The following is a 27,676-nucleotide window of genomic DNA, read 5'->3' as shown; positions in this document are numbered from 1 at the left end:
ACACACACACACACACACACACACACACACACACACACACACACACACACACACACACACACTGAGACAAAATAGTTAATTAACCTTTCATTGTCTGGGGAATAAATCACTGTGCTAATTATATAATGACTTAATCACAAGTAATGCTAATAAAATTACATTTGAACAGTTCTGTCTGTTGAGCAATGGCGTTATGACCCCTTGGAACAGTAGGATTAGGCTTTCATTCAAACTCCTATCTTTACCCAAAGTACAGCTAAGTGGTTTTTTATTATTCTTGTATATGTCGAGCTCCAAGAGATGAACGCCTGGATAAAAATTATTCATTGGCCTATGGGCTGTATGGAATTGAAAACAAGGAGTTATTCAAATAATGCTGTCATATCTTTCTGTCAGGCCAATGGGGAATTTTGCATGGCCTTCACTCTGATGATGTATTATTCATTATATTCTACTTAATTCACTGGAATACTGACCAAGAGCAGAAACGGAGCTGTCAACGAACGCTTCAAGCCAATGCTTCAATAGATGTACTGAACACAACAATCAATATTCACTATGAAGATTATACCCCCTACTACACACGAGCCTCCGACAGTACATCCAATACCATAGACATCCATTGTTACGGACCACTATCATCACTACCATAGATATCAACCTCCATAGACGTACAGTATCAGAGGAAAACCATTGCTCTCTCCCAAAGGATTCCTACTTGGCGTAAAAATGGTTAACTCCAAGACTCCATTGACTTGTAAGGTATAATGGTATGTTCAGTGTGTACAGTATGTTGCATACTCTGTTTCATAGTAGAGGCCAGCTACTCTCCTATGAGCATTGGACTGGTACATCAGGGGTTATGTTATATCACCCACTCACTTCCCAAGGTAAGCACAAGTGTTGTGAACGCTGGCCTCAGAAGTGCATGTCTCGTCTGGAAAACCAGAAAGCAGAACAGATATCTGATTTCTTCCCCCCTCCAACGCAACATATCGACAATCTCATCCCCTGCTTCTGGCTGTGGAGGAGTGGAAGATCAAACATCTCTCATATCTCCCTCTCTCTCTCTCATGGATGGATGGGCAGGGGAGGACAGGAGGGAAATGGAAACTGAGCAGCTGGAGATGAAAGAAACCATTTATCCAGAAAGAAAAAAGATATATATTTATGAGTCATGACAAGACCGACAACAAAACGACATCGACGCTTTGATCTCTTTTTAACTTTCCGTTTTTATTTCATTTTATTTCCGTCACAAAACCACCGAAAGGTTCTTAAAAATCCTCTGTTCTCGCAGTAGCAGAGCTCAAAACGTTTACTTTATTAAAAAATAATCTTTCATCTGTTTTAGTCCATTTTAGCGCAACAGAGATGCATTGCATTGACTACGTCGGCAGCCAGGGTTAACTTAGTCGCACAAAAGAAAGAGTTAATCTTTAAAAGGAGAGAGTCTGAGTGTCCATCATCCATTGTCAAAGCACAACGCCAACGAGAGGAGTTTTCTAGGAGTTTGACACACGCCGTGGCACCTGTTAACGTCCCCAGGTCGATTACTCTCTAAACTCCCTGGTCTTGGAGGGTTAAAGTCCAATTATTGATATTGTAGCAGCAAATCAATGATCTTCGGGTCAGTGGTCTCCTCTAGGTATTTAGTTAGGTAGCTAGCTAGATGGCGATATAGCCGTTTCCCTATTGTGGATTACTGTGTTTCCCTGTGGCCACATGGTGAACGGTTATACCCGTTGCAGTATAGTCCAGCACATCTCTCCTAGGCCAGTGAGGAGCTTTGAGGCAAATCATCCATAGGCTCATATCAGAAACATATTAGTCCATTTAGAAACCAAGGAATGAAGGAGGGTGGGTGACTATGGGACAACAACCCACTCAAGCTCAGTGGGTAGCTTTGAACCAAGTCTTCCAGTTGGGGGGGGGGGGGGGGGTCCTTCGGTTTTAGCCAGCCCCTCTCCTAGCATCATAACCAGGGCTGGTTGAGCTTATAGTCCATAGTTTATAGTCTACAATTCATAGGCTATAACTAGAGCGCCTGGAGTTTTTCCTAGCCACATTGCCGGGTCAGGCGTTCATTGGAAAAACTCCTGGCCCCTCCTCATAAGCAGTCTCGGCAGAGGGCAACCTGGCCGCGGCGGTAGTCCCGGCAGGGGCAGAGGCGGTGGTACTTGGGGCTGTGGCCGGCACAGCTGTAGAGGAGGGGGTCCTTCTGGAGGCTGCACTCCCGGCGTAGGACGGAGAAGGCCGGGAACACGTGGTTGACCTCCGCCTCCACCACCTCACACTGCACCTCTAACCTGGTGGGGGGAGGGGTGGTGGAATGTTTGATGGAGGGAGGGGGATGGGGTGATGCATAGAGGGTGTTTGATTGAGTGATGCAGAGAGAAAGAGAGAGTCCAAGAGGGGAGGGGGAGGACGAAAAGGGGGAAGAGATGGAAGAGGAAACCGAGGGAGAGAGAGAAAGAGACAGAGAAAGAGACAGAGAAACAGAGAGAGACAAAAAGAGAGACACAGACAGAGACACAGACAGAGACACACAGAGAGAGACACAGAGAGAGATACGCATGAAGTAAAAAGGAACCGAAGATAAAGAAAGGAAAAATGTGTCGAGCAGGATGGGTGATGAAGGGAAAGACAAGGAGAAAGGGAAAGATAAAAGAAGAGGAAGAGTTGGCATTGCTATGACACTCTTATCGTCTTCCTCTGTCACTACAGATCTCTAGATGGGGCCGACAAGACACCTGACATCACTGAGAAGACTTTGAACCTGACGTCCTTGCTGTAGCTGGTTGAGTATTACGCCCACAGACAGCCCTTAGGGAACTAACCACTGTTTGGTACCATTGAGTGGTAGGTCGGTCACAGAGGTCAGAGAGCAGTGTGCATGTTTGTATGGTTGTTAGTGACGTGTAGTGATTCTGCATACGTGTGTGTGGCTGTTAGAAACGTATGTCCACATGTGTGTGTGTGTGTGTGTGTGTGTGCGAATATGGCTTAACGTGAAAACAGGTGTGCCAAGGTGCCACTCACCCACGGAGGGCATCCTTGTTATTGACGAAGCGGAACAGCGCGGGCTCACAGACCAGGTTGGCACGCTGGCACGCCTCCACACACGACTGGCCCTCCTGGGACGCCAGCAGCCTCAGAGAGCTGAGAGGGGGCCAGGCGTCGGGGGTGCTGGCGTCGGGGGCCCAGGTTAGGGCACTGGAGTTGGGAAGCAGGACAAATTGAGGCCCAGGGCTACCCGGACTACTAAGCCCCAGCTTGGAGGAGGAGGAGTTGGCCGGAGGGAAGGGGGCCTCGGGGACGCAGAAGTCCTGGAGGGATGGAGGGAGAGGAGAGAGAGAGGGGAAGGGGATGTTGAATAACACAAAACATAGGTAGTCTCTTGTGCTATCACACACGAGAGATTTGTTTCTGGGTGCCGAGATTCCATTATACAGAATGTGGTATTTTTGATGACGGTGCAAATGCACGCACAGACGCCAAGTTAGCCACGCACATCCACATGCACGAAATGTCACTCCCACACTACGCAAAGACGAAAGCCAACACAAATCAAAGCCCGCTGACACTTTTGCCTTCGGCTGTGAATAAATCTACATTTCCTAACACTTCAAGGCATCGTGGGACAGAAATACAAAATAAAAGAGCCGTTTCTCTAACCTCTATACTGCACACCCCTCTAAATAATCTCCAATCAATCCTTAACCTAATTCCCTGACAAAACTCATCTGGTTCCAACAGCACCAGAGATAACTTGTTTTAAAACAAGAAAGAGAACCAATTTGACATATCAGCCAATCAAGTCAGCCAGACCGTTCAGACAGCAGTTCTGATAGCATTTTCCAGACACATTAAACAGATTACAGCAGACATATCAGAGTCTGATCGTGACAGTTCGGTCTCTGTGTCGGCCCTGCCACCCAACAGGAGATGGAGGTAGCAGTGGTTTCTAACGAGACGTGTGGAGATGAGTCGGTGAAAGAGAACGACCCGGCTCGATGCATTTTACCCACTGGCACCGTCCCACGGTTAGAGGGGAATAACGCAGCCGAAGAGTAAACACACACAGGAACTTCATTTAAACACACTGAGGAAGACGAACACGGGGATGGTTCCGTAATGGACAGAAACAGAGAGGTTATGAACATCCTATACAGCAGGTAAATACACTGGGCTGAATAGATATGTTCAGAGTACAATAGAATGGGATATGGAACTGTATCTAACAATAACCCAATAAACATGTATTACATAGTAACACTAGATGAATGACTAGCATGGCGATAGCACAGGGGTCCCGTGTGGCTCAGTTGGTAGAGCATGACACTTGCAACGCCAGGGTTGTGGGTTCGATTCCCACGGGGGACAAGTACAATAATGTATGCACTCAGTACTGTAAGTCGCGCTGAATAACAGCATCTGCTAAATGCCTTAAGTAAAAAATAATGTCAAGGACTGAATATAAATAAGCTATTGCTCAGCAACACACAAGAGCACCCCCTTTGGTGCACGTTTTGGTTTCGCCCTAGCACTTCACAGCTGATTCGAATAACCAACGCATCATCAAGTTCTGATTATTTGAATCAGCTGTGTAGTGCTAGGGCGGAACCAAAACGTTAAACCAGGGGTGCAGGACTGGGTTTGGGAAACCCTGGTCTAGTCCATCGTCAGACACAGTGTTGATTAGTGACCTCTCCTGGTTGATTACAGAGGCGAGTTCGTGTGTGTGGTAGGAAGGCAGCATGTGAAGAAGACATTATGATAATATGTTTTGGGACAAACAGACACGGTTGAGTGCCTGCATGTACAGTTGAAGTCGGAAGTTTACATAAACCTTAGCCAAATATATTTAAACTCAGTTTTTCACAATTCCTGACATTTAATCCTAGTAAAAAATCCCTGTCAGTTAGGATCCCCACTTTATTTTAAGAATGTGAAATGTCAGAATAATAGTAGAGAGAATGATTTATTTCAGCTTTTATTTCTTTCACTTTCCCAGTGGGTCAGAAGTTTACATACACTTAGTATTTGGTAGTACTGCCTTTAAATTGTTTGACTTGGGTCAAACATTTCAGGTAGCCTTCCACAAGCTTCCCACAGTAAGTTGGGTGCATTTTGGCCCATTCCACCTGACAGAGCTGGTGTAACGGAGTCAGGTATGTAGGCCTCCTTGCTCGCCACGCTTTTCAGTTCTGCCCACACATTTTCTATAGGATTGAGGTCAGGGCTGTACCTTCAGGCATTTGGAAATTTCTCCCAAGGATGAACCAGACTTGTGGAGGTCTTGGCTGATTTATTTTGATTTTCCCATGATGTCAAGCAAAGAGGCACTGAGTTTGAAGGTAGGCCTTGAAATACATCCACAGGTACACCTCTAATTGTCTCAAATTATGTCAATTAGCCTATCAGAAGCTTCTAAAGCTATGACATAATTTTCCAAGCTGTTTCAAGGCACAGTCAACTTAGTGTATGTAAACATTCTGACTCATTGGAATTGTGATACAGTGAATTATAAGTGAAATAATCTGTCTGTAAACAATTGTTGGAAAAATTACTTGTGTCATGCAAAGTAGATGTCTTAAACGACTTGCCAAAACTATAGTTTGTTAACAAGAAATCCAACCTAAGTGTATGTAAACCTCCGACTTCAACTGTATGCATGCATGTGTGTGTGTGTGCACGGTGAACCTACCTGATGCTGTATGTAGGCGTGTACCCTCTCCAGCATTCCCTCGCAGGTGTACTCATACGGTAGGTATGGCTCGACCTGCAAAGACACACACACCCACCCACACACAAATTCCCACAGATCAGAACATTTCCACAGAATGCATTGCTAGGAAATCAACATAACACCACTAAATTACCATATTTTCCTAATTTCAATATCATTTTACCTATCGTTCATCCTAATTGCAATAAGTAGCCAATTCTACCCATTAATCACAACAAATAAACGTGGGTAGCGTCACAAATGGAACTTAATTCCCTACATAGTGCACTGCTTTTGACCAGGGCCCATAGGGCTTTGGTAAAAAGTAGTGCACTATTATAGAAAATAGGCTACCATTTGGGACGTAACCGTGGCCATTTTGAAGTGGGTGTGGCTTAATTGCAGTGGGTGACTTGTGTGTAAGCAATTGTGACTGTGTCCCAAATGGCAGCCTCTTCCCTACCCAGCGCACTGCTTTTGACCAGAGCACTATGGGTCCTTCTGGAGGCATGTAGGGAATAGGATGTCGTTTGGGACATTTACTGTCATTTGCATAGCTATTCAATGTGCAACAAAAGGCTCACCTTTGATTTGTCTGATTAGAGAATGTATTGCTGTAATTCATCAAAATACTAATTATTTCTCTCTAGCTGAGGCAAAACACACCCACATACCGACTTGAAACTGTAAAGGAAACTAAACTCAATAAACGAACTGGATTTGCACTTCCCGATCTAAATACGGGAATAGACGGTCTTAGATTATTGTCCCCTGTTGTAATTGTAACAATGTGGATCCGACGGCTCAGTTGGTTGAAGTATTTTGCTTATAATACCAGGATTGTGCGTTTTCTTTTTTAGCAGGGCGACTGAATACAGTATAACTTCACTGGAAGTCCCTTTGGAACCAAGTGTCTCTGATAACATGTCGTTCACAATGACGCAATGTAATATTTCAAGGAAATACATTGTTGATTAGGCAGACATAGTTATGTTAAACTTTTCCATTAGGAATACGTGGAGCCTGAAAGTACAGACTACATATATTAGTAATGTATTCCCTCCAGTTTTAACAGTAGATCACGTATCTAATGTTCCACATCTCACTTGTAAACGATACATCGCTCAGTAAATCATTTTCCTTATACAAAATGTTTAACTGCATGTGAAATCTGACTTTTCCAATTTCAAATAAAGAAAAGAAAATATGTAGGAAAAAAAGTTACACGTCTCAAATCTGATCAAAACATAACACCTTATGAAATATGCCTCACAACATTTGCTTTGGTCTAAGCAGAGAGAGGCACAGTCTCCACCCTCCCTCCCTCCTTCCCTTCCTCCCTCACTGCCTCCCATTTATTAAAGAGGGATAAATATGAAAACAACAGGTCAGTGGGATGGACAGAATGAGAAAGGGGGAACAGAGAGAGAGAGAGCGAGAGAGGGAGAGTGAAAGACAGAGAGAGAGCCGGAGCAAGAGAGAGAGACATAGAAGGAGAAATGGAGAGGGATTTATGTGAACATGAAGAGGTGTCAGCCAGTGGAGATTGCTTTGGTCTGCACGGCTGAGCATGTGAAGCCGCCCTGGACAGAGAGTCAGCCCACAAACAGGGGAAGTGTGCAGTCTCCAGTGGGGGGGTGAAGTGACCCATCAGCCATCTATCACTGGAGTGACAGACAGACAGACATCTCTCAGTAGAGTGACAGACAGACAGACAGACAGGGCAGCCATCTTTCAGTGGCGTGACAGACAGGGCAGACAGAGAGTAAGTGCCGGTGCACTGAGCTATGGCATGTCTGACAAGCAGGAGAGTGGATAGGGGAGAACACACACACACACACACACACACACACACACACACACACACACACACACACACACACACACACACACACACACACACACACACACACACACACACACACACACACACACACACACACACACACACACACACACACACACACACACACAAACAACACAGCTTTATAGAGGCATCTCAATCGGCCTGTTTGACCTCTTGCTCAGCTTCTCTCAACCTCTCACACTCCCTGGAGCCTCAAGCCGACTGCAGGTCCCCATTAAGCCACATCTACAGGCTAATTACTCCTTGGCTGTGGACAGACTGCGTCCTAATGCTAGCGTAGCATACACCACTGTCCTAGGTTCAAACACTGCAGCTAGCGCTTCTCCACATGGAGCTTTCGGAGGTGTATTTGCTGGATGGAGCGAGCGTCACTCGTTCATTACCAGCGCTGCTAGATGTTAAATGGTTGTACAATCCTTCCCAGGTGCAACGTAGTGTGTTTGGTCCCTGCCAACGAAACCAATGAGTCAAGAAATACATCATGAAACAACTGTACCTTGGTACTCATGATCTGTCTGATGGCGGCGTCAAACTCCTGGGAGTTGTTGTAGTCTACTGTCATGACGTGGGGCCGCCCAATGTACTGCTCTGCATACGGGTGCTGGGACGACACCTGGGAGGGGTGGAGTATAGAAGTAGTAGAACGTTCCAGTTTAAAGCAATATTCTGTGAGGTATAAGTGGCACATTTGGCGTACAATCGGGAATGTTGGCAGTTTGTTGAATTTCATTGGTTCATTTTCAATTGAAGCGTGGTACTTGATACTGTATTGACCAATGGGAGCTCACCTCTCTAGACGTGGGCTTGCCTCTGAAGAACTCGTGATTGAGCGAGCTGTGCGGTGGGTGGAACTTGGGCTGCAGGTAGATGCACCCATTGGCTATGGCCTCCAGAGGGGCGGGCCCTTCGTAGGGGAAACCAAACCCGATGAAGAGCTGGTGGGGGAGACGAAGATGGTACTAGTTAGGATAACCACGAGTTATTTTATTAATGCTTGTCAATTGAAAATTACAGATATATCAGGAACTGGAAGGTAACTGTGTGTTGGCCTTGTGTATATGTTGTAGTTAGTGCTGGTGCAACAGTTGTGTGTGTGGAACTAGTTGTGTGTGTGGAACTAGTGTGTGTGTGTGTGTGTGTGTGTGTGTGTGTGTGTGTGTGTGTGTGTGTGTGTGTGTGTGTGTGTGTGTGTGTGTGTGTGTGTGTGTGTGTGTGTGTGTGTGTGTGTGTGTGTGTGTGTGTGTGTGTATGCATGGTGCCTGAATGTGTTTGCGCACGTACATATGTAGGATCTTAATTTGAGCCAGTTTGCTACAGCTGGAAAATAATCCTGCAGCAACAGGAAATATGAATTATTATGTGGATTATTATGATTGGACATTGTTTATAGGGGTTGATACATTTTCCGTAACTGAAAATCAAGTCTGAATTTCAAAGTGGAAATTAGAAGATTTTTTAAACCTCAAATACCCTTACTTACAGGAACTCCTGCATTGAAGGAAAGTTATCCTGCAACAGGGTGATCAAATTAAGATCCTACATCTGTAGTGTGTTACCTCTTGTGTATGTTGTGTATCATCTAGTGTGTGTGTGTGTTCCAGTACCTTGGCCTTGCGGAGCAGCGTCTGCAGCTCGTGCTGGGGCAGCAGGCCGTGGTTTTTGACGTAGGCAGGCACCTCGGGGGGGCGCTGGGTCTCGTAGTACACCGTCCCGTGGACCTCCATGTACCTGTGGAGGATCTGGAGGAAACCCTCCTTACCCTGCTGATAGACAAGGAGGAGGGAAGAGAGAGAGAGAGAGAAAGAATGTAAGAAAGTGAATGGGGAGTTAGGGAGCGAGGAGAGGAAGTGGGACGGTGGAAAATGTAATCAGTGTGTGAGAAAGGAAAGGCAGAGAGTGAGAGAGGGAGTGGGTTGAGTTTGCGGGAGAAAGTGGATGAGCAAGTGCGATGGGAGAGGGGGAGGGAGAGGGACGGAGGGAGCGAGATACGGAGAGGGAAGGAAGGAGGGAGAGATGGAGAGGGTGAGGGAGGTAGAGATGGAGAGCGAATGAAGGAGGGAGAGATGAAGAGGGAAGGGGGTAGAGAGAGAAGGAGAGGGAAGGTAGTAGAGAGAGATGGAGAGGGAAGGAGGTAGAGAGAGATGGAGAGGGAAGGAAGGAGGGAGGGAGGGAGAGATGGAGAGGGAAGGAGGTAGAGAGAGAAGGAAGGAGGTAGAGAGATGGAGAGGGAAGGAGGGAGGGAGAGATGGAGAGGGAAGGAGGTAGAGAGAGATGGAGAGGGAATGAGGTAGAGAGAGATGGAGATGGAAGGAGGTAGAGAGATGGAGAGGGAAGGAGGGAGGGAGAGATGGAGAGGGAAGCAGGTTGAGAGAGATGGAGAGGGAAGGAGGTAGAGAGAGATGGAGAGGGAATGAGGTAGAGATAGATGGAGAGGGAAGGAGGGAGGGAGAGTTGGAGAGGGAAGGAGGTAGAGAGAGATGGAGAGGGAATGAGGTAGAGAGAGATGGAGAGGGAAGGAGGTAGAGAGAGATGGAGAGGGAAGGAGGTAGAGAGAGATGGAGAGGAAAGGAGGGAGGAAGCGATGGAGAGGGAAGGAGGGACAGAGAGAATGACTTGATTAGAGGTGATGCGTTAATGGCTGTGTGTGTGGTTGTTTATGAGTGTACATATAAGAGGCAATGAGTGTGTGAGTGTGTGTGTGTACGCGTGATAATGCACTATGAGTGTTTATGTGTGTGTGTGTGTGCATGAGTGGTTGTGAATTCACTGAGTGAGTGTGTGTGTGCTGTGTGAACGCCGCCAGTATCTTCACACAGAGAGAGGCAGAGCCATTGCCTGTTAGTGAGTGCAGGGCATTTAATGTGACAGACCTCTTTGGAAAGCCCAAAGAGACACACAGTGCCGCACTGCCGTGGGCCGTCAATATGAATGAGGTGAGGTGCTAGGGATCTGGATTGGTTTCCTGCACACGTGCGCACACACACACACACACACACACACACCCTTTCTCTCAATCCCTCTCTATCTCATCGCACACATTTGGCCTCTAGCGTCTCTTCCCGGCGCCAGAGAGCGAGGCGTCCATGTAAGGATTCAGGGAAAGATACTGGCAGACTGCCAGTGCCACTCCAGACACCCAGAGGGAAGCAGCAGTAGAGCACAGCATTCGCCAGCCTGTGCCAGCCGGTTCTCCTTACTGGCTGCTATGACATCCCTCTCTCTGATCCATCTATGGAGCTCTCGCACGTCTACCTATCTGATTGGTTAATTCAGGGGTTGTATTCGGACGCCCATTAGCTTTTGCCGAAGCATCAGCAACTCTTCCTGGGGTCCACAAAAACACAAAACATGACAAGTAACAAAACTCTGATGCACTGACAGACAAGGACAGTCACACACATTTCATATACAACAATATACAAACAATAGTACAATATAAATAATAATAATAGTATGAATGTGTGTGTTAGTGTGTCCTCACGGTCCCGCCGTTCCATCATGCAGTAATGGGGCCTTAGGAGTACAGACTGTAAAACAGCAAGCCTGCCCATACATTGAAATGAATAGATTGTGCCCATACATTGAAATGAATAGATTATGCCCATACATTGAAATGAATAGATTATGCCCATACATTGAAATGAATAGATTGTGCCCATACATTGAAATGAATAGATTATGCCCACACATTGAAATGAATAGATTATAAATAGGGAGTACACATATCTATCGTGGCATACAAGCAAAGCACATCTACGCACAATAACAGATGTGCTTTCTGGCTGATTCTATACAGCGCATTCATGTGCCCAAGCAACATCTTTCTTTTGAGAGGCACACCCTTTAAACCCAATAGTGCATCTTAAGTGGATGTTGACAATAAAAGGGGATGCATTTTGAGGTGGGAGATGTGTGAGAGTGTGTGTGAGCGCACTCGCGTGTGTATGTGTGTGTGTGTGTGTGTGTGTGTGTGTGTGTGTGTGTGTGTGCGTCCGTCCACGCGCTTCGCCTGTGTGTGTTTAAGCATGGGCACCCTTTCATAGCTAGCCTACACGTCTGAAAAACAGAACAACCCACCCCCTCAATGTGAATCAACCACAGCCCAGGTCTCCTTATTGACTTCCTGCTTCCTGGATGTTAAGAAGCTTACTGTATCCCTGTTCTATTGTGTTCTCGCCCTGTAGGCTGCACTGTAATTGGTTGACTCCTGCGATCGATGGTTTCCTCTGAGGATTTTCCCAGACAATTAGGAGATTAGCCAACGCTCTGAGTGCACCAGACACTATGAATTAGAGCCAACGAAACATGAGAGAGAAACACACACACACACACACACACACACACACACACACACACACACACACACACACACACACAGAGACGCACACACACGGATGTAACCCAGGCTTAGCCCAGGCTAGCTAATCCTTGACCTGGCTTGACTGGGCCAGACCCGGGCCACATTAGTAATGCTAATTATCTAACCTGGACTCTATTCTCAGGAATCAGTTCATATAGAGCAAGGTTGGGTTACGAGAGTGTGAAAAACGGCCAGGACTCAGAGAAGATGAATGATTGATTTATACAATAGAAGTCAACCTGAACTTTGTGTATTGGGTTTAAGTTTGTTTGACTGGGTTTCAACTCAAGTGAACTGGATGTCATGCTAGGAAATAGCCTGCCGAGGGACTGTAAAGAGAGAAAGAGAGAGAGAACGAGAGAAGAAGAGGAGACATGGTCCTCTGATGTGTGTGAGGAGGAGTGTGTGTCTGTGCTGGAGGTAGGCTAATAAATAGCATGAGCTGGCGTACACCCAAAAAGTTGTCAAATCAAATCTAGCTTTATTTATACAGCACATTTCAGACATGGAACGCAACGCAACGTACTTCACAGCAGAAAAAACGAGTAAAAATGTATGAAAAGAACTGCAATATTTACTACACAACAAACATAAGATACAAAACAGAAAAATGACAACTACTAAATGACTAAAAAGCCCCCTAAGGAAAAGCAAAGCCATAAAGAGGTGTTTTAAGATCTCTTTTAAATATGTCCACAGTTTGGGCCCCCCTCGGGTTCTCTGGCAGGCTATTCCAGAAGCTGGGGGCATAATAACTAAAGGCTGCCCAAAAAACACGCCAAAAAGTTGGTAGAGGTGCTGACTAATGGCGAGTAGGCTTCAAAACAAATAAAGACAGTTGCACACTCTATATACAAGTTCCCGGGTCATTTATTCAGTAAACCACCAATGTTTCGGCATCACCTGTGCCTTCTTCAGGGTGAGCATACAGCAGAGGAGGCTGCTGAGGGGAGGACGGCTCATAATAATGGCTGCAACTGAGCGAATGGAATGGCATATACCATTCCACTAATTCCACGAGCCCGTCCTCCAAGTATGAGCACTTCCCCTGTGGGTTTAACAGGAAAAAGCCCTTGTATCTCATCATCATCACACTGCAGTGTATGTACATAGAGCCAGCAGGTAGCCCGCATGCACACACACAGCAAGCAAGAATTGACACAGGCCAACATGGGCAAGTGTGTGTGTGTGTGTGGGAAGGGGTGTGGCATGAACATACTGGCTCCAAAAACACACTGCACCTGCAGGCCTCTATAAATCTCCATCGTCCTCTCTCCATACTTCTCACAATTTCCCTCTAACCGTTACCATGTCTCTTTCTACCTCTCCAACTTACTCCCCATCTCTCCCTCTCCAACACTCCGGATTTTGAGGAGGCTGGTTGCCAAGACAAGGAGCGAAATCCTAGGCAAAAAGCACAAGAAGTCCCCTATGCCCTTTGGAATAGAAGATGGAGTCATCACAATATTGTTTACGGCTTTAGCCTACCTTACAGGCCCGACACACAAGGTTAACATTTCAGAAATCAATACTAGTACTATCCCTTAAAACCCAACACACACCTCTCCTCTACTCATGTCTCCATGATACGACTATGCCCACTACAAGCAAGAACTATCGATTTGTTCGACAAATTGTCTCAAGCGACAGAAAGAGAGAGGGCAGAAGTCAACCCCCCAAAAAACAACTCTTTGGAGAGCCTTGAGATAGATAGACCCACGACTTCATAAAATGGGCATGTGAAGTCTGGGTCCGCTCCAGTATATTTGCTTGGACCAGATATCCTAGTCGCTCGCCCAGTATTCAATATTCAGAAAGACATCTGTGGCATCACACAGCTTCCCAGTCCAATAATTCATGTTTCTCTCTCTCTCTCTCATCATCACAGACAGCCGCAGGCTAAGATTAGCAGTGGACTATTCAAACCACTTATGTCTTGTCAATTCACCATTGTCTCTAAATAAAACATGTATAAAAGAAAAGGCAAAGGAAGGCACAGTGACATTGGGATAGCAGCTGTATGCTAGGTCAAACTGACATTCACAAGAGTGTGTATTAGTAGATGTGTGATCGTGGAGGAAACGATGAACTGAATGTGTGAAAGGAGGTTTAAAAGAGAGGGAACGGGGCTGGTGTGTTCGACTGAGAATAATCTTACCTGGAGCTGCAGCAGAATATATCATCCATCAAGATGCAATGGAGAGACGCACGGGAGGAAGACGGGAGGGGGGAGGCGATAGGAGAGAAGAGACGTGTCGACCAAGTGTCAAAGAAGAGAGGAGAGAAGAATACGGAAGGGAATAGGGAATCGAGAAGAGGAAAGACAAGAGAAAGAACAAATAAATATTCAACTCAATCTGTCATGTATTACATTTCCCTCCTTCTGTTCCTATAAAGCGGCAATTGCTCAATATTCACACCCTGTTTCTAAAACATCTTCTGTCTCGGCTCGAGATACAAGACTAAACCATTGAATAAAAATCCACGGGAATTGCCGCTCGCCAACAGAGGCAGAGAGGGAACAAAGCCACAGCTAAGCCACGTCTTTAAACAACATCCAGGTCGAGTCTCTCCCACATCGAAAATGCACTGTGAGCAACCAGGCTGCTTTTGAAAGGAAATTTGGCTGCAAATGAAAGTTGTATGATTCCGTTAAATTTATCCACATGCGGCTATGTGTGCCACACGTAATATCTTCTATAGATAGTAGATACATGGCATGTCGATCGTTTTATCTGTTATGCAGTTAACAGCTCTGTTCTAATTGGTTACATCTCTGTAGTGTACCTACACCGGGGGGTTGAGAAGTGTGTGTGTGTGTTTGTAGGGTTGTGGTAACATGGTGGATGAGATTGTAACCCCTCTAGTAGTTTATATTGATTTAACCTCTTGTTCTTGACCGTAGCAAATGGAAATGAGCTGATTTAACAGGGTATTGCTTCTCATCCGTATTGAGTCTGTCTGTGAGTCTCCATGTATCTATTGGCAGGTCTGTCTAAAAACCTGTTTTTGCTTTGTCATGATGGGGTATTGTGTGTAGATTGATGAGGGGAAAAAACGATTTAATCCATTTTAGAATAAGGCTGTAACGTAACAAACTGTGGAAAAAGTCAAGCGGTCTGAATACTTTCCGTATGCACTGCATATATATATAATTCAATTGACTGCTTTCCTCATATGAACTGTAACTCAGTAAAATTGTTGCATGTTGTGTTTATATTTTTGCTCAATATAATATATATACACAGTCTATACACAGTTGAAGTCGGAAGTTTACATACACTTAGGTTTGAGTCATTAAAACTCGTTTTTCTACCACCCCACAAATTTCTTGTTAACAAACTATAGTTTTGTCAAGTCGGTTAGGACATGTACATTATTTGAGTCAATTGGAGGTGCACCTGTGGATGTATTTCAAGGCCTCCCTTCAAACTCAGTGGCTCTTTGCTTGACATCATGGGAAAATCAAAAGAAATCAGCCAAGACCTCGGAAAAAAAATTGTAGACCTCCACAAGTCTGGTTCATCCTTGGGAGCAATTTCCAAACGCCTGAAGGTACCACGTTCATCTGTACAAACAATAGTACGCAAGTAAAAACACCATGGGACCACGCAGCCGTCATAACGCTCAGGAAGGAGACGTGTTCTGTCTCCTAGAGTTGTTGCCTTCTCACCAAGCTGCTTGCCTATTGTCCTGTAGCCCATCCCAGCCTTGTGCAGGTCTACAATTTTACCCCTGATGTCCTTACACAGCTCTCTGGTCTTGGCCATTGTGGAGAGGTTGGAGTCTGTTTGATTGAGTGTGTGGACAGGTGTCTTTTATACAGGTAACGAGTTCAAACAGGTGCAGTTAATACAGGTAATGAGTGGAGAACAGGAGGGTTTCTTAAAGAAAAACTAACAGGTCTGTGAGAGCCGGAATTCTTACTGGTTGGTAGGTGATCAAATACTTATGTCGTGCAATAAAATGCAAATTAATTACTTAAAAATCATACAATGTGATTTTCTGGATTTTTGACCTCTACATGCTTTGTAAGTAGGAAAACCTGTAAAATCGGCAGTGTATCAAATAATTGTTCTCCCCACTGTACATACATACACACACACATCAGTCAAAAGTTTTAGAACACCTACTCATTCAAGGGTTTTTCTTTCCTTTGTCTATTTCGTAGAATAATAGTGAAGATATCAAAACTATGAAATAACACATATGGAATCATGTAGTAACCCCAAAAAAGTGTTAAACAAATAAAACAATATTTTATATTTGAGGTTCTTCAAAGTAGCCACCATTTGCATTGATGACAGCTTTGCACACTCTTGTCATTCTCTTAATCAGCTTCATGAGGTATGCATTTGGAATGCATTGCAATTAACAGGTGTGCCTTGTTAAAAGTTAACGTGTTGAATTTCTTTCCTTCTTAATGCGTTTGAGCTTATCAGTTGTGTTGTGACACGGTAGGGGTGGTATACAGAAGATAGCCCTATTTGGTAAAAGACCAAGTCCATTTTATGGCAAGAACAGCTCAAATAAGCAAAGAGAAACGACAGTCCATCATTACTTTAAGACATGAAGGTCAGTCAATGCGGAAAATGTGAATGTTTCTTCAAGTGCAGTCACAAAAACCACTAAGCGCTATGATGAAACTGGCTCTCATGAGGACCGCCACAGGAAAGCAAGACCCAGAGCTAGCTCTGCTGCAGAGGATAAGTTCATTAGAACCTCAGAAATTGCAGCCCAAATAAATGAGTTCAAGTAATAGACACATCAACATCAACTGTTCAGATGAGACTGCATGAATCAGGCCTTCATGGTTGAGTTGCTGGAAAGAAACCACTATTAAAGAACACCAATAATAAGAAGAGACTTGCTTTGGCCAAGAAACACAAGCAATGGACATTAGACTGGTGGAAGTCCGTCCTTTGATCTGATGAGTCCAAATTTGAGATTTTTGGTTTCAACCGCCATGTCTTTGTGAGACGCAGAGAAGGTGAACGGATGATCTCCATATGTGTGGTTCCCACCGTGAAGCATGGAGGAGAAGGTGTGATGGTTTGGAGGTGCTTTGATGGTGACACTGTCTGTGATATATTTAAAATTCAAGGCACAATTAACCACAGCATTCTGCAGTGATACGCCATCCCATCTGGTTTGCGCTTAGTGGGACTATCATTTGTTTTCAACAGGACAATGACCCAACACACCTCCAGGCTGTGTAAGGGCTATTTGACCAAGATGGAGAGTGATGGAGTGCTGCATCAAATGACCTGGCCTCCACAATCACCTGACCTCAACCCAATTGAGATGGTTTGGGATGAGTTGGACCGCAGAGTGAAGGAAAAGCAGCCAACAAGTACTCAACATATGTGGGAACTCCTTCAAGACTGTTGGAAAAGCATTCCAGGTGAAGCTGGTTGAGAGAATGCCAAGAGTGTGCAAAGCTGTCATCAAGGCAAAGGGTGACTACTTTGAAGAATCAATAATATATTTTTATTTGTTAACACTTTAGTTACTACAGTACATGATTCCATGTGGGTGATTTCATAGTTTTGATGTCTTCACTATTATTCTACAATGTAGAAAATAGTTTAAAAAAATAAGAAAAATCCTTGATTGAGTAGGTGTGTCCAAATTATTACTGGTACTCTACTCAGCAAAAAAAGAAAAGTCCTCTCACTGTCAACTGTGTTTATTTTCAGCAAACTTCATTTAAAATTTGTAAATATTTGTATGAACATAACAAGATTCAACAACTGAGACATAAACTGAACATGTTCCACAGACATGTGACTAACAGAAATTGAATAATGTGTCCCTGAACAAAGGCGGGGTCAAAATCAAAAGTAACAGTCAGTATCTGCATTAAGTACTGCAGTGCATCTCCTCCTCGTGGACTGCACCATATTTGCCAGTTCTTGCTGTGAGATGTTACCCCACTCTTCCACCAAGGCAGCTGCAAGTTCCCGGACATTTCTGGGGGGAATGGCCCTAGCCCTCACCCTCCGATCCAACAGGTCCCAGACGTGCTCAATGGGATTGAGATCCGGGCTCTTCGCTGTCTTGCAGGAAATCACGCACAGAACGAGCAGTATGGCTGGTGGCATTGTCATGCTGGAGGGTCATGTCAGGATGAGCCTGCAGGAAGGGTACCACATGAGGGAGGAGGATGTCTTCCCTGTAACGTACAGAGTTGAGATTGCCTGCAATGACAACAAGCTCAGTCCGATGATGCTGTGACACACCGCCCCAGACCATGACGGACCCTCCAAATCGATCCCGCTACAGAATACAGGCCTCGGTGTAACGTTCATTCCTTTGACAATAAACGCGAATCCGACCATCACCTCTGGTGAGACAAAACCGCAACTCGTCAGTGAAGAGCACTTTTTGCCAGTCCTGTCTGGTCCAGTCCTGTCTGTGCCCATAGGCGACGTTGTTGCCAGTGATGTCTGGTGAGGACCTGCCTTACAACAGGCCTACAAGCCCTCAGTCCAGCCTCTCTCAGTCTATTGCGGACAGACTGAGCACTGATTGAAGGATTGTGCGTTCCTGGTGTAACTCGGGCAGTTGTCGTAGCCATCCTGTACCTGTCCCGCAGGTGTGATGTTCGGATGTACCGATCCTGTGCAGGTGTTGTTACACGTGGTCTGCCATTGCGAGGACAATCAGCTGTCTCCCTGTAACGCTGTCTTAGGCGTCTCACAGTACGGACATTGCAATTTATTGCCCTGGCCACATCTGCAGTCCTCATGCCTCCTTGCAGCATGCCTAAGGCACGTTCACGCAGATGAGCAGGGACCCTGGGCATCTTCCTTTTTGGTGTTTTTCAGAGTCAGTAGAAAGGCCTTAGTGTCCTAAGTTTTCATAACTGTGACCTTAATTGCATACCGTCTGTAAGCTGTTAGTTTCTTAACGACCGTTCCACAGGTGCATGTTCATTAATTGTTTATGGTTCATTGAACAAGTATGGGAAACAGTGTTTAAACCCTTTACAATGAAGATTTGTGAAGTTTTTTGGATTTTTACGAATTATCTTTGAAAGACAGTGTCCTGAAAAAGGTAAGTTTATTTTTTTGCCGAGTGTGTGTGTATATATATATATTGCGTTGACTTTACTGATATGTATTGCGTCGACTTTACTGAGTTACAGTTCATATAAGGAAATAAGTAAATTGAAATAAACTCCACCCACTGGGGAGCCAGGCCCAGCCAATCAGAATGAGTTTTTCCCCACAAAAGGGTTTGTTTCAGACAGAAATACTCCTCAGTTTCATCAGCTGTCTCAGACAATCGATGAAACTGGATGTGCAGGTCCTGGGCTGACGTGGTTACACGTGGTCTGTGGTTGTGAGGCCTGTTGGGCATACTGACACATTCTCTAAAACGACGGATGCGGCTTATGGTAGAGAAATACACTTTCAATTCTCTGGCAACAGCTCTGGTGGAGATTCCTGCAGTCAGCATGCCAATTGCACACTCCCTCAAAACTTGAAACATCTGTGGCATTGTGTTGTGTGACAACACTACACATTTTAGAGTGGCCTTTTAACTGTCCCCAGCACAAGATGCAACTGTGTAATGGTCATGCTGTTTAATCAGCTTCTTGATATGACACACCTGTCAGGTGAATGGATTATCTTGGCAAAGGATAAATGCTCACTAACGGGGATGTAAACAAATTTGTGCACAACATGTGAGAGAAATAAGCTTTTTTTTCTATTTTCAAATCAAAACAAATTTTATTGGTCACGTACACATGGTTAGCAGATGTTAATGCGAGTGTAGCGAAATTCTTGTGCTTCTAGTTCCGACCATGTAGTAATATCTAACAAGTAATCTAACAATTTCACAACAACTACCTCATACACACAAGTGTAAAGGAATGAATAAGAATATGTACATATAAATATATGGATGAGCGATGGCCGAACGGCATAGGCAAGATGCAGTAGATGGTGTAGAGTACAGTATATAGATATGAGATGAGTAATGTGGGGTATGTAAACATTATATAAAGTAGCATTGTTTATAGTGACTCGTGATACATTTATTACATCCAATTCTTGAGATAGAAACTGTTTTTCAGTCTGTCGGTCTCAGCTTTGATGCACCTGTACTGACCTCGTCTTCTGGATGGTAGCAGGTGAACAGCCAGTGGCTCGGCTGGTTGTTGTCATTGATGATCTTTTTGGCCTTCCTGTGACATCGGGTTTTGTAGGTGCCCTGGAGGGCAGGTAGTTTGCCCCTGGTGATGCGTTGTGCAGACCGCACTACCTTCTGGAGAGCCTTGCGGTTGAGGGCGGTGTAGTTGCCGTACCAGGCTGTGATACAGCCCGGCAGGATGCTCTCGATTGTGCATCTGTAAAAGTTTGTGAGTGATTTTGGTGACAAGCCAAATACAAAAACGATGTTGCGCCTTCTTCACCACGTTGTCTGTGTGGGTGGATCATTTCAGTTTGTCCGTGATGTGTACGCCGAGGAACTTAAAACTTTCCACCTTCTCCACTACTGTCCCGCCGATGTGGATAGGGGGGTGCTCCCTCTGCTCTTTCCTGAAGTCCACGATCATCTTCTTTGTTTTGTTGACGTTGAATGTCAGGTTATTTTCCTGACACCACACTACGAGGGCCCTCACCTCCTCCCTGTAGGCCGTCTCGTCGTTGTTGGTAATCAAGCCTACCACTATAGTGTCGTCTGCAAACTTGATGATTGAGTTGGAGGCGTACATGGCCACGCAGTCATGGGTGAACAGGGAGTACTGTAGAGGGTTGAGAACACACCCTTGTGGGGCCACAGTGTTGAGGATCAGCGGGGTGGAGATGTTGTTTCCTACCCTCACCACCTGGGGGCGTCACCACATGGTGTTAAATGCTGAGCTGTAGTCGTTGAACAGCATTCTTACATAGGTATTTATTTTGTCCAGATGGGATAGGGCAGTGTGCAGTGTGATTGTGATTGCGTCATCTGTGGACCTATTGGGGCAGTATGCAAATTGAAGTTGGTCTAGGGTGTCAGGTAGGGTGGAGGTGATATGATCCTTGACTAGTCTCTCAAAGCACTTCATGATGACGGAAGTGAGTGCTACGGGGCGATAGTCGTTTAGCTCAGTTACCTTAGCTTTCTTGGGAACAGGAACAATGGTGGCCCTCTTAAAGCATGCGGGAACAATGATTGAATATGTCCGTAAACACACCAGCCAGCTGGTCTGCGTGTGCTCTGAGGACGCGGCTAGGAACATTTGTGCATATGGAACATTTCTGGGATCTTTTATTTCAGCTCATAATACATGGGACCAACACTTTACATGTTGTGTTGATATTCTGTTCAGTATATATGCTGTATACTGTATGCACACATTGAAATACAAAAACTCAGTCATGCAAAGCACAAATAAAACCTCACAAATCACAGAAAAAAACATTTACATTCCTCCACAAATAAATCTACAATCAATACTTGAAATTGCCCGAATGGCACCAGAACGTCAAGATGAAACATTTTTAGAATGTCGTTCCAGCTATACAGTGCCTTAAAACTAAAAGCAGATTTAGCTAGCTCGGTGGAGACCCTAGGAACCTCAAGAGTTAACAAATCCTGTGAACGGACTAGGCAAAATCAGACAAGATGAACGTTCATGAAGTATGGCATTGGAAGGAAAAAGAGAGTAATGTAGAGATATATGGGCCTTTAGCGAAGTCCAGCCAACCTTTTGATACAGGATACAGTGACGAGTATCAAAACTGTCACCTGTAACAAAATGAAGGGCACCATTGTAGATGGCATCCAAAGGTTTAAGAGTACTAGCAGCTGCTCTTTGACAAATAATATCACCATAATCAAAAACAGGTAAAAATGTTGACGTATTAATCTACTTCCTACTGCTTAGAGAAAGGCAGCAATCTGTTTCTGTAGAAAAAGCCAACTTTAAATCTTAGCTTATGAACCAGCTCATCTATATGTTTTTAAACGTCAAATCCACATCAATCCAAATGCCTAAGTATTAATTCTGAGAGCACCGGGATATTAAGGGTTGAATTTAGAGTATGAGCTGGATGACATAAAGCAGCTCCAGATTAAAGATCAGATATGCTTTATTCATGAAGGGAATTTTTATGATTCTACAAATATCTAAAAAGATTTGACCCCCCAGCACTTTGCCCGACTACGTGTAACTTTCTATGTGAGTGGGATAATTATCTCTCTGCACCCAGACCTGGGTTGAAATAGTATTGGACATTTTTCAAGTACGTTAAGTGTTTGCTTGAGCCTGCCTGGTGGGTGGGGTTTGCACTTTTGTGACTTTCCCATTTTATCGTGCAAGCTATATCAAGTACAGCTAATGTATTTGAAATAATACATATTATTTGAACCCATGTTTCACTGTGAGTGGACTGTGTGTGTTTTGCCTACCTTCCACATGCTGGCCTCCTTGCCATAAACCACAGCCATGTTGTTGACCTTGTTCTGCATGATGCTCCTCTTCTCCGTGTCGTTCAGCTCCTCAGACACAAAGCCCATGAACGAGTTGTCTGGAGTGTGGGCTGAGGAGAGGAGAGTGAGAGAGAGGGAGGAGGGAAAGGGCAGAGTGAGGGGAAGGGAGAGTGACAGGGGAAAAGAGTGAGACAGATACAGAAGAGATAGTAAACAGACAGGTATAGACCATCTCATTTGAACTTGAGCTTGACAATATCCTCAGTGAAATGTGAAGAGGTGCTACTGTTATTGATAGGGCCTGTGTCTCAGTCTGATTCTAATATGCTAATTCAAAAAGGTATTGTAAGTGTGGCTATTCTAAAAGCTGTCTGTATGCTAAAGTACTGGCATTACAATGTTAAGTGGTGTGTTAAACCTAGGTGGATTCTGCAGGTATCCACAGCATTACAATGTTGAGTGGTGTGTTAAACCTAGGGGGATCTGCAGGTATCCACAGCATTAATGTTAAGTGGTGTGTTAAACCTAGGTGGATTCTGCAGGTATCCACAGCATTAATGTTAAGTGGTGTGTTAAACCTAGGTGGATTCTGCAGGTATCCACAGCATTAATGTTAAGTGGTGTGTTAAACCTAGGTGGATTCTGCAGGTATCCACAGCATTGCAATGTTAAGTGGTGTGTTAAACCTAGGTAGATTCTGCAGGTATCCATAGCATTGCAATGTTAAGTGGTGTGTTAAACCTAGGTGGATTCTGCAGGTATCCACAGCATTACAATGTTAAGTGGTGTGTTAAACCTAGGTGGATTCTGCAGGTATCCACAGCATTAATGTTAAGTGGTGTGTTAAACCTAGGTGGATTCTGCAGGTATCCACAGCATTAATGTTAAGTGGTGTGTTAAACCTAGGTGGATTCTGCAGGTATCCACAGCATTGCAATGTTAAGTGGTGTGTTAAACCTAGGTGGATTCTGCAGGTATCCACAGCATTACAATGTTGAGTGGTGTGTTAAACCTAGGTGGATTCTGCAGGTATCCACAGCATTACAATGTTAAGTGGTGTGTTAAACCTAGGTGGATTCTGCAGGTATCCACAGCATTACAATGTTAAGTGGTGTGTTAAACCTAGGTGGATTCTGCAGGTATCCACAGCATTACAATGTTAAGTGGTGTGTTAAACCTAGGTGGATTCTGCAGGTATCCACAGCATTAATGTTAAGTGGTGTGTTAAACCTAGGTGGATTCTGCAGGTATCCACAGCATTAATGTTAAGTGGTGTGTTAAACCTAGGTGGATTCTGCAGGTATCCACAGCATTACAATGTTAAGTGGTGTGTTAAACCTAGGTGGATTCTGCAGGTATCCACAGCATTACAATGTTAAGTGGTGTGTTAAACCTAGGTGGATTCTGCAGGTATCCACAGCATTAATGTTAAGTGGTGTGTTAAACCTAGGTCGATTCTGCAGGTATACATAGCATTGCAATGTTAAGTGGTGTGTTAAACCTAGGTGGATTCTGCAGGTATCCACAGCATTAATGTTAAGTGGTGTGTTAAACCTAGATCGATTCTGCAGGTATACACAGCATTAATGTTAAGTGGTGTGTTAAACCTAGGTGGATTCTGCAGGTATCCATAGCATTACAATGTTAAGTGGTGTGTTAAACCTAGGTGGATTCTGCAGGTATCCACAGCATTAATGTTAAGTGGTGTGTTAAACCTAGGTGGATTCTGCAGGTATCCACAGCATTACAATGTTAAGTGGTGTGTTAAACCTAGGTGGATTCTGCAGGTATCCACAGCATTAATGTTAAGTGGTGTGTTAAACCTAGGTCGATTCTGCAGGTATACATAGCATTGCAATGTTAAGTGGTGTGTTAAACCTAGGTGGATTCTGCAGGTATCCACAGCATTAATGTTAAGTGGTGTGTTAAACCTAGATCGATTCTGCAGGTATACACAGCATTAATGTTAAGTGGTGTGTTAAACCTAGGTGGATTCTGCAGGTATCCATAGCATTACAATGTTAAGTGGTGTGTTAAACCTAGGTGGATTCTGCAGGTATCCACAGCATTAATGTTAAGTGGTGTGTTAAACCTAGGTCGATTCTGCAGGTATACACAGCATTAATGTTAAGTGGTGTGTTAAACCTAGGTCGATTCTGCAGGTATACATAGCATTGCAATGTTAAGTGGTGTGTTAAACCTAGGTGGATTCTGCAGGTATCCACAGCATTAATGTTAAGTGGTGTGTTAAACCTAGGTGGATTCTGCAGGTATACACAGCATTAATGTTAAGTGGTGTGTTAAACCTAGGTGGATTCTGCAGGTATACATAGCATTGCAATGTTAAGTGGTGTGTTAAACCTAGGTCGATTCTGCAGGTATACACAGCATTAATGTTAAGTGGTGTGTTAAACCTAGGTCGATTCTGCAGGTATACATAGCATTGCAATGTTAAGTGGTGTGTTAAACCTAGGTGGATTCTGCAGGTATCCACAGCATTAATGTTAAGTGGTGTGTTAAACCTAGGTGGATTCTGCAGGTATCCATAGCATTACAATGTTAAGTGGTTTGGCTTGTATTGTGGGTGCATTATAGCCAGGTGGATGGGTACAGATCTTAATTTGAGCCAGTTTGTTACAGAAGGAAAATAATCCTGCAACAACAGGAAATGTGAAATATTATGTGGATTATAATTAATGGAATTTTTTTTGTAGGGGTTGATACCATTTTTCATTTTTCTAAACTTTAGAAGCCTTTTTAAATCTTGAATACACTACATGTTTGCATTTCCATCGCTGCTGGAAAATTCTCAGAAACAAATGAGTGATCCTCTGTACTGCTGGTGCAGAATATATAGCGATGCTAAGTGGTACTGTGGAGGATGGAGTGGGAGAGGGTGGGTAAAGTCAAGTGCTCAGTTAGCTCAATGACACGCTATGAAAAGCTGAGCCAGTCAGATAGTGAAGGCCAGGGCTCTATGATGGTGGAATCCTACTGTGTCCCACTGTGGCATCCCAACTCTCCCATCACTGTGGCCTCCCAACTCTCCCATCACTGTGGCCTCCCAACTCTCCCATCACTGTGGCCTCCCAAATCTCCCATCACTGTGGCATCCCAACTCTCCCATCACTGTGGCCTCCCAACTCTCCCATCAGTGTGGCCTCCCAACTCTCCCATCACTGTGGCCTCCCAACTCTCCCATCAGTGTGGCCTCCCAACTCTTACATCACTGTGGCCTCCCAACTCTCCCATCACTGTGGCCTCCCAACTCTCACATCACTGTGGCCTCCCAACTCTCCCATCACTGTGGCCTCCCAACTCTCCCATCACTGTGGCCTCCCAACTCTCCCATCACTGTGGCCTCCCAACTCTCCCATCACTGTGGCCTCCTAACTCTCCCATCACTGTGGCCTCCCAACTCTCCCATCACTGTGGCCTCCTAACTCTCCCATCAATGTGGCCTCCTAACTCTCCCATCACTGTGGCCTCCCAACTCTCCCATCTCTGTGGCCTCCTAACTCTCCCATCACTGTGGCCTCCCAACTCTCCCATCACTGTGGCCTCCTAACTCTCCCATCACTGTGGCCTCCTAACTCTCCCATCACTGTGGCCTCCTAACTCTCCCATCACTGTGGCCTCCTAACTCTCCCATCAATGTGGCCTCCTAACTCTCCCATCACTGTGGCCTCCTAACTCTCCCATCACTGTGGCCTCCTAACTCTCCCATCACTGTGGCCTCCCAACTCTTCCTCCTTCCTAACTCTCCCATAAGTAGTATGGGACTTGACATTCAATAATAGTGAACTTACCTTTTTAATATGCCATTTTCCAACAGCAAATAATAATTGAGCCCCCAACAAGCACATGGCTCTATTCAGGTCCTAATTGTAGCTTTCTTCCCAAAACACCTAACATCTGCCGAACGTTTCATGGGTCGTGCTTTGCCTTGGACCCTCGCACCCTTCCCCCTGAATCACTATAGTATAATGACGACGTTTGCGTCCAATACTGCGGTAGACTCAATCAACAATCTGAGACCAGGAAACCTTACAGATTGGGCCTTTAATCATAGTCTCTGCAACCATCCATTGTGTTGTAATACTAATGAGTGATAGTCCATATTGATGTATACTTACGGAACATGGTCATGTACTGTCTGGAGTTGAGGTTCCAGTATCCCCAGTTGGTTCTGTAGCCGTGCAGGGTGGCGTAGTCCTCATGGTTGTAGGCCGGCTCTGTCCCGAAGGTGTCAATCACACGGATGTGGCACCTGAAACGGGGAGCCCATTTTAACACGACACCACAGAGCAATTTACACAACTGACGTTTCCTGTCAAAAGTGGGCACTGGTATAACATTTGAGATTAATTTAACCATCATGTGTATTTCTGAACATGCTGAAAACTGATAGAACTTGTCGGAACAGACAAAGCCCGACTTCTGAATGCTTGTTTTCGACATGAATGTATGAATGTAAATAATTAAATAAATGACATGTCACAATTGATTTTTAGACAGCATTCATCATTTCAATAATGGCCACAATGCATCACCACCGCTCTTTTTCCCCCGAAGCCATTGTGTTTTCTCAAAAGGCCGTAATCACAAGTGGAGAGACAGAGATAGAAGACGGACTTGGAGTCGGTTAATCGGCCTTTCCTTTCATCCACTGTTCCGCACGTCATTCACTCATTCAAGAAGTGTGTGTGTATTTGTCTGTTCGATATGCAGTGCGTGTGTCTGTTTGACAAGCTATGTGTACCCTGTCCATGTGTGTGCATCTGTGTGCATCTGTGTGCATACGCCTATTTTAGAAACTCTGTCTGTTTGACAAGCAATGTCTGTGTCTGTTAAGAGAGAACACAGAAAAAGCAACGGAGGTTAAACACCGTCAATACCGGTCTTCAAGACACACAATCCTGAACAGACTATCAACACTACGGAGACAAAAGCTCACTGTGGAACTGTTGTTAAGTAGAAGTTAATAGCTATAGCTGTTCCTCTGTTGATAAGAGAGAAGCATCAATCATTTCTGTTGTTCGAAAAAGCTACCAAGTGTTGTTTGGGAGCTGAGATGGAAAACCAAGTAAAATAAGCAGAATTAAAACCCAGTTTACCCTCTCAGAAATGTAAGGGCAGGTAATTGAACTAAAGCAGCATGGTAAAGTAATGGTTATGGGGAATACTGAGAAATTGGGTAATAGTGTATATTTGGAAGTTTATTATTTGCGTCGTGAACACCAAACTATCTCTTGGAATCAAGAAGCATGGTAACTCACTAATTCCC

The 27,676-nt window shown here is 44.6% G+C and overlaps 1 protein-coding gene across 1 annotated transcript in view; it reads right to left on the bottom strand.

Annotated features, from left to right (window-relative positions):
- Positions 1–1,217: 1,217 nt before the first annotated feature.
- LOC139567567 (alpha-1,6-mannosylglycoprotein 6-beta-N-acetylglucosaminyltransferase B-like) overlaps positions 1,218–27,676 on the bottom strand; it is a 160,159-nt gene continuing 133,700 nt past the window's right edge. Inside the window, exons 10-18 of the mRNA XM_071388921.1 lie at positions 26,526–26,659; positions 22,369–22,499; positions 14,117–14,122; positions 9,203–9,361; positions 8,387–8,533; positions 8,095–8,211; positions 5,711–5,785; positions 3,043–3,329; positions 1,218–2,309 (exon numbers count right to left, since the gene is read on the bottom strand). Coding sequence (XP_071245022.1) covers positions 2,111–2,309; positions 3,043–3,329; positions 5,711–5,785; positions 8,095–8,211; positions 8,387–8,533; positions 9,203–9,361; positions 14,117–14,122; positions 22,369–22,499; positions 26,526–26,659 — 1,255 coding nt within the window. The 3' untranslated portion in view covers positions 1,218–2,110. The remainder of the gene's footprint in view (positions 2,310–3,042; positions 3,330–5,710; positions 5,786–8,094; positions 8,212–8,386; positions 8,534–9,202; positions 9,362–14,116; positions 14,123–22,368; positions 22,500–26,525; positions 26,660–27,676) is intronic.

Source organism: Salvelinus alpinus, chromosome 2 (genome assembly GCF_045679555.1).
Source record: "Salvelinus alpinus chromosome 2, SLU_Salpinus.1, whole genome shotgun sequence".
NCBI classification, from domain to species: Eukaryota; Metazoa; Chordata; class Actinopteri; order Salmoniformes; family Salmonidae; genus Salvelinus; species Salvelinus alpinus.
Note: the sequence above shows the minus strand (reverse complement) of the source record. Positions and strands in the feature narration are given on the sequence as shown.